General features: G+C 40.8%; 1 protein-coding gene across 4 annotated transcripts in view; it reads right to left on the minus strand.

Moving 5' to 3' along the window:
• Positions 1–3,219, minus strand: part of NRAP (nebulin related anchoring protein) — a 78,880-nt gene extending 75,661 nt beyond the window's left edge. For 2 of the 4 annotated variants that reach the window (XM_008051143.2, XM_008051142.1), the window contains exons 1-3: positions 2,897–3,219; positions 2,453–2,547; positions 1,800–1,887 (exon numbers count right to left, since the gene is read on the minus strand). In XM_008051143.2, the coding sequence (XP_008049334.1) occupies positions 1,800–1,887; positions 2,453–2,547; positions 2,897–2,968 (255 nt within the window). In that variant the 5' untranslated portion in view covers positions 2,969–3,219. The remainder of the gene's footprint in view (positions 1–1,799; positions 1,888–2,452; positions 2,548–2,896) is intronic. The other 2 variants (XM_021709143.1, XM_021709144.1) reach the window with 1 other exon arrangement.
• Between the last annotated feature and the right edge of the window lie 4,302 nt (positions 3,220–7,521).

Below are 7,521 nucleotides of genomic sequence, written 5' to 3' on the forward strand. Positions count from 1 at the left end.
AATGATTCATCATTTTAATAGATGCAAGAGGTCAATCTGTTTATTTGACAAAACGCTACTATTGATTTTTCAACAGGTTGAGTTTATCAACATGGCCTCCTTGTCCATCTCCTTATCCAAAACCCCCGTTCCCAAACCAAACTTCATTTGGAAAGAGAAGCTGCAAAATATCTTAAGTAATCACTGAATTCAGAAAGATTTAAGAGTGTGGAACTAGCCAGGCATGGTGGCTCATACCTTAATCTCATCACTTTGGGAGACTGAGGCAGAAGAATTGCTTGAGCCAGGAGTTCAAGACCAGTCTGGGCAACATAGCAAGACCTCATAAATAAATAAATAAATAAATAAATAAATAAATAAATAAATAAATAAAGTTAGTCAGGCATGATGACGCACAACTACAGTCCCAGCTACTTAGGAGGATGAGGTGGAAGGATGGCCTGAGTCCAGGAGTTCATGACGGCAGGGAGCTGTGCTAGTGCTACTGCGTTACAGACTGGGTGACAGAGTGAGACCCCTGACTAAAAAAAATTTAAAAATGAGTGTAGAACTAGAATTTTTTAAATTTATGTACCAAAATATCACAGGGGAAAGAAAAGACTTCTGTAATATTTTCTAACTAGGTAAACTTTGTTTTATGTAGTAAGCACCTTGTGTATGCAGGGCCTTACCCTATAATCTGTCATCAATGTGTTTAGAGTTAGCCAGACATAAAGATTATACTAGAATCAAAGATGTCAAATATGCAATCTAGACCATCCTGTATATTGGTCCCTAATATTGTAGAACAACTAGTAACATGTTACTTAAATGTACTTTGCATGTGTATGTGGAGGAAGTGGGTGAGTTCACATGTAGACAGAGGTAACCGGTGCCAAAGAGAGGGGATTTTTTTTTTTGAATCAGGGGTCTCACTCTGTCACCCAGGCTGGAGTGCAGTGGCACATTCATAGCTCTTTACTGCCTCGACCTCCTGGGATCAGGCAATCCTTCCGCCTCAGCCTCCCAGGTAGCTGGGACTACAGGCACGTGCCACCATGTCCAGCTAATTTAAAAAAAATTTTGTAGAGATGAAGTCTTGATATGTTGCCCAAGCTGGTCTCGAACACTCAGGCTCAAATGATCCTCCCACCGTGGCCTCTCAGAGTGCTGAGATTACAGGTGTGAGCCACGGCACTGAACCTGGGATTTTCTTTTTTAAATTGATGGCCAGGCTTGGTGACCCAGCCTGTAATCCCAGCACTTTAGGAGGCCAAGGCGAGTGGATTGTCTGAAACTGCAGGTTCAAGACCAGCCTGGGCAACTTGGTGAAACCTCATCTCTACGATAAATTTTTAAAAAACTAGCTGGGCACATGCCTATAGTTCCAGCTACTTGGAAGGCTGAGGCAGAAGGATCGCTGGAGCCCAGTAGCTCGACACTGGGGTGGCCATGAGTGTGCCACTGCACTCCAACCTGGGCGATGGAGTGAGACTCCCACTCAAAAAAAAAAAATTGATACATAATGCTTGTACATATTTATGGGGAATGAGTAATATTTTATAACATGCATAGAATGTGCAATGGTCAAGTTAGGGTATTTAGGATAACCATCTGCTTGAGTGTTTATCATTTCTATGTGTTGGGAACATTTCAAGTCCTCTCTTCTAGCTATTTTCTCTTCTAATACATTGTTGTTAACTAGAGTCAGCCTATTTTGCTATTGGATATTAGAACTTATTCCGTCTCTCTAACTATATGTTTGTCCAACTAACCAACCTCTCTTCTTCCCCTCACCCATGCAAAATTAAGTAACTCACCCCACTGATGGCTTCTGAAGACTTCTTTACATTGAGATTTAATGGAGTGTGATAGACACTTGTGAAAGTGTTGTTCTTAGGGTTATGGCTACAAAAAATGGTATAAATCAAAATTAGAAATGCACTTTATTCAAGATGATGGAGTGAATATTCTTAAAGGTACAATATTTATAAAAAATCAATAAATATAAAATTTAATAATTAAGTTGAATGATTTTCCAGGCAATGAGTCTTACAGGGGAAAAAAAAAGCAAACCAGATATGTTCAACATATGTAAGTTAAAGCCTAAATGTAACTGGAAACGATCATTTGAAAACTTTCTGACATAATAAAAAAGATCCTGAAATTATTTAAAAGAAAAACATAAAAGCTCTATATGCATATCCACAGCAATTACATTGATCTGCACAATATTTAATAATTTGACATGAAATTATAGTGGATAGATTTGATCTTTTACTTAAATTTGAAATTTTCTATCTATGGCATAAAAGACCACCTTGGGTCTCTTCAATGATTGGATATAAGTGAACACTCTGGAGATGACATTTCTTAGATTTCACCCTTGGAGTATATGATTTAAACCCAGTTGGCTACTTGTTGAAAAACAAACAAAACTCAAGAGGTGGGGGGAGGAGCATCAAATACTTACGCATGGCAGTACGGCTTTTTCTGGTGACTCACAAAGTTATTAACAGACAGCATCATCTTGCAAACTTCACAGTGAAAACACGCTTTATGCCATATCTAGAAATCATATAGAAAAGATTTAGCAATTACCCTTACCCACCCCCCCCCGACTCAAGGCTCTTGTATATTTTAGAGTAAAAAAAAAAATCAAGCTTTACGGATAGAACAGTGATTTTTTAAAAATTTAAAAACCACACACAGGGCTATAATAACACACATAGTTAAGTAAATGGATATCTTTTTTCCCCCCGAGACAACGAAGAAAAAGTAGAAACAGGTAGAACTAAATAAAGGTGGGAAAATACATCTTTTTCTTATGGTTAAAACAAACCCATATGTCCATATGGGAGAAGAGAAATTTCCCATGTCTGTTATTAGTCCCTGAAGTCAAGAAATGTCTACTGACCTGATCTAGACAGCTGATCTTCTCAGCAGGATAAACCCCGTACCCACACCTAGAGCAAGCCTGCAAGTTCATCCTGAAGCCTGAAGAGAGACGACAGAGATCGACTACACAGACAAGAAATCCAAGGAGAATTCCCAACCTACGTTGTTCAAGTCTCCAAAATCTGTCAACTATTAAACTCCTGCAGACACCTTGATCGTTCAGAATCCAACTTCCACTTTCCTTTGCTGACCTTCTAGTTTGAAGTCAGCAGTTGGACGGTTTTTAAAGCTGCCACTTACTCAAGGGGCTATTTTGGCGACTCACTCAGCACGCCTGCGTCTGGGGGATAAGGTGGAGGTATTTCTAGCTGACATGCTTCTCTAAATAGAAAAGTGAACTCACAACAGCATCATGTTTATGTGGATAACCAAATTCTAGTGTATGATCAGGCAGCATGCAATAGTTTCACACTAGCTGTGATCATGACCCAAGAAAAGAATCTCAAGGAAGACACCACGCCGTCATCTGATGATCAGATGAGAAAAGCCTGCTCTCTGCCTCCTATGACTAAAGCAGAAAGGCCAGCTCCCAAAAATATAAAAAATAAAATAGGATTGATTCATTCCCCTGGAAAGAAAAATACCATATTTGAATTTTAGCTTTATCTACCAAAAATGTGTACAATAATCAAACTAAAAACTTAAGATGCTCATTTGTGTTTAGCTTCTACTGGAATGCAAAAATAAAAACAAATGAGAACTTTTGATGCTTTGGTCTCTGTATCTTATTCAGGAATATTTCAGAAAGGTCTTTCTACTTGATCCTTTGCCTCACAGGCCTAAACAGAGGTAGCATGAAGACAAAATCTCTTGTCCTGGCTTTGTGACTGCCTTCAGTCTCTTCTTAAATGTCACCTTCTCTCCTTATAGAAACACCTTAGACTAAAGGGCACCTCACCTGTCCCTACCCCTATCTTATTACCTTCTATTACCTTTAACCTGCTTTATGGTCTTGATAGCAGTTATCGCCACCTGACTTATTAAATGTTAATGTATCTATTTTCAAAAATCATGTCACTCCATTGAAATATAAGTTCTATTTAATCAGAGTCCTTGGTCCTTGTTGCCACTTCTATATCCTCAGTGCCTATAACAAGGCCTGGCATTTAAAAGGTGCCCCGGGTTAGATAGAGGCAGAATAAATTTTCACAGGTCCAGGTTGACAGGGGCTCGGAGACTTCAGAGCCAAGTTCCTTCATGCAGTTGTAAGACCTGAGCACTATGTGGAGCGGGGGTGATCTTAGTTAGGCAAGTAGCTCTTATCACTCTAGGGAGACCTGAATGTGAACGGGTTTACCTAATGCCCAGGCTTCATCTTGAGATGTTAAGCAACTGATCTGTTGGTTTATAGAAATCGTACCGTGCCCAGAAAAATTAGAGAAATATTCTGCTGCTCCTCAAACCTAATCTGGACTGAAACTATTCTACAGCTGAAATTTACTCATTGCTTTGGAGACGGGATTGTACCATTTGGTCTCAGATAGGTGTCCTTAAACTTTTTCTGTAAAAAGTCAGACTAAATATTTTAGGCTTCTACATGTCATGTGCAACTGATCTTTGCTTCTTCTTCTTTTTCTTTCTTTTTTTTTTTTACAATTCTTTGAAAATGTAAAAACCTCTCTTGGCTTGTATGCTGCACAGAAACAGGCCACAGGCAGTCTGCAGGCTATAGTTTGCCAACCTCTAGTCTGAGAAGCAACCCGACCTGGTATTCTCCTGGGGAGAGGGAGCCAGGTGGAAGGCAGAGGAGAGGATTAGGAATGGGTTCAGCCCTGTTTGTCCTGGGCTTTGAGTGTCTGCAGTGGAATCTTATTGAAGTGTGAATAATAATATCCAGCTGCTGGTGTTACCTTTTCCATCGGTCAGGAGACCACATTACATCCTGTGGGTGGGGTGGAGTTTTCCCTCTGAGTCAAGAAATGGATAGTCCCACTGCTGAAGGCAACAGAATCAGAAATAAGGTGAGCCCTTGGATTGGGGATACACAGGTGTATCTACCTGGGGCCAATCAGGAGACAGAAATCACACAGTAATCTGGATTGATACAATTGTCACTCAGTATCTGCGGGGGGGGGGGGGGGGGGCGGGAGTGATTCCAGGATGCCCAAGGGATACCAAAATCCACAAACACTCAAGTCCCTTACTTAAAATAGCATAGTATTTGCCTGCATATAACCTCCTCTATACTTTAAATTCTCTCCAGATTACTTATAATACTGTCATGTAAATACTATGTAAGTAGTTGTTAAACACTATGTAAGTAGTTGTTAAACTGTATTATCATTATGTTTATTTTTAAAAATATTTTTTATCCACAGTGATTGAATTCTTCGATGCAGAATCTGCAGATATGGAGGGTTGACTGTATAATAAATTATAAACTGTAATGGGGAATTGAAATAGTAAGGTCAGGAGAACTCTAAAAAACATAGCAATTGCTGGTATAATTTACTTACAAATAACATGTATTCACTTGCTAGGGCTACCATATCAAAGTACCGCAGGCTGAGTGGCTTAAACAACGGAAATGTATTTTCTCATAGTTTTGGAGGCTAGAAGTCCAAAATCAAGCTATCAGCATGGCAGATTTCATCGGAGGCCTTGCTGGGCGTGTAGACAGCCACCTTCTTCCTATGTCCTCACATAGTGTTCTCGCTATATCTGTGTCCCGCTCCCCTCTTCTTATAAGGACATGAGTCATGTTGGATTAGGGCCCACCCAGATGAACTCATTTTACCTCTTTAAAGGCCTCATTCCTAAATACAATCACATTCTGAGGTACTAGGGATTAGGACTTCAATATATAAAATTTAGGGGGACACAATTCAGTCCATAATGATATATCATACTAATCATTACCCCTAGAGGTGAGACAGAGAGCCCACAGAAGATGTCCTCACTTCCCCCAACCCCCAGGGCTGAAATCCAAACCATGTTAGAGAAAGTATGGCTACGGCTCATGGCAGAGAGGTCACCATGGTGGCATGTCAGTGGAACTTGTTAGAAATCTGTCCTCTATTTCTTTTTGGAAACCCAGCCTGTAAGAACCAGAAAGAACTGTTCATGGGGAGATGTCTCCATGGAGGCACCCTCCTACAAACCCATCTGAAGGGGATGCCAGGGGAAGCTGCTGGCTGCTGGGTGCTCTGGTCACCAGGAACACTCTAGGCACCTGGTGTTAAGAAGGCACCAAGCTCTCTGCAGGAGCACACCAGACAGCAGAACCAGAAAGCAAAACTCTTTCCATCTCATAATGTATCTCCAGCACACCCTACTGGCATAGCTTAACACGAGGTCACTGTCAAAGGAAAATCACTTGAAGGGCTCAGGTGAGTTTTTACAGAATAGACAAAAAGGGTGAATTTGAAGTTGAGAGGCAATCAACCAGTAACAGGTACAACATGAACTCCTCCTTTCAGGAAACCACAGGATTCCACCTGGACCCTGAGCTTACCACTCTTCCCATCTGGCAGAAGCATGCTGGTGCACCAGTAGGGACCAGAGTTTGGGTTTGGGCCTGTGGGTATTGAGAGCAGCATTTCTGTTCGTCTTGTTCACTGTTATCCTTCAGTGGAGTCCTGTATTAAGTTATATCCTGATCTGAGCTGTCCTGTGGAGAATTGGAGAAGCAATCACTGGTGTCACCCCTCAGGGGTGCTTTGCCCAACAGGGTGGGGTTTGGGAGTTCATCAGCAGTCTACTGACCAGAGAAAAGGGCTGAAGGGAAAGTCCAGAAGAACCATCCCAGAAGTGTCCATAAGCCCATCCTTTTGGAAACCATCTAAATGGGGAGGCTGGGGAATTTTTCTGGGGTGAAGGGGAAGGCCCCTGCTATATAGAATATAGCAAGGAATAGTAAGTGAATACAGAAAGGAAGCATAAGACAATTACATGGCCCAAGGCTGGAGAGACACAGGAGATACATTTAGAAGAGGTATCATTTGGATCTAAAGTGTCAGTATGATTATTACAGAGGAAAGAGTTCAGAATGGTTTTTTCCCTTCCATATTTCCTTGTTGATACTGTGATAATCCAGTTTTAAAGCAATAACTTTGGAATTTCTCACTCCAGCTCACAATAAACTGAACAAAGAAAGTTTTCCTTCAAACCATATCTCCATTTGAGCCAGCTATGAATTCTTGTATGCCAACACATTGTAGTATTTGCATGACATAATTTATGATAGAGCCTGCAGGTGGATGAAAAACTCATTATTTTTTTAAGGCAACCTGATCATGGTTCTGCCACTAGCAAGTATGTGATGTGGGCAACTTCTCTGAGCTTCAGATTCTTTCTTCTTAAAATGAGCAGAGATTAGTTGTTAAGGCCCCTTTCAGCTCTAACATGGACTCACTATGTCAGGAATAACATGCAAATTCCTAGATTTTCAAATGAGATAAATCAGAGAGTAACTTATTTGCTTCATTAATAGGATATTTCATTTTTTAAAAAATAACTCACAATGGAATTTCTTTAAAAAGTAAATTATCAGCCAGGCTCAGTGGCTCAGCCTGTAATCCCCCGCCTTGGGAGGCTGAGGTGAGTGAATTGCCTGAGCCCGAGGGTTCGAGACCTGCCTGGGCA

The sequence above is a fragment of the Carlito syrichta genome, unplaced genomic scaffold (assembly GCF_000164805.1).
Source record: "Carlito syrichta isolate Samal-C Ts95f unplaced genomic scaffold, Tarsius_syrichta-2.0.1 Scaffold167470, whole genome shotgun sequence".
Taxonomy (NCBI): Eukaryota; Metazoa; Chordata; class Mammalia; order Primates; family Tarsiidae; genus Carlito; species Carlito syrichta.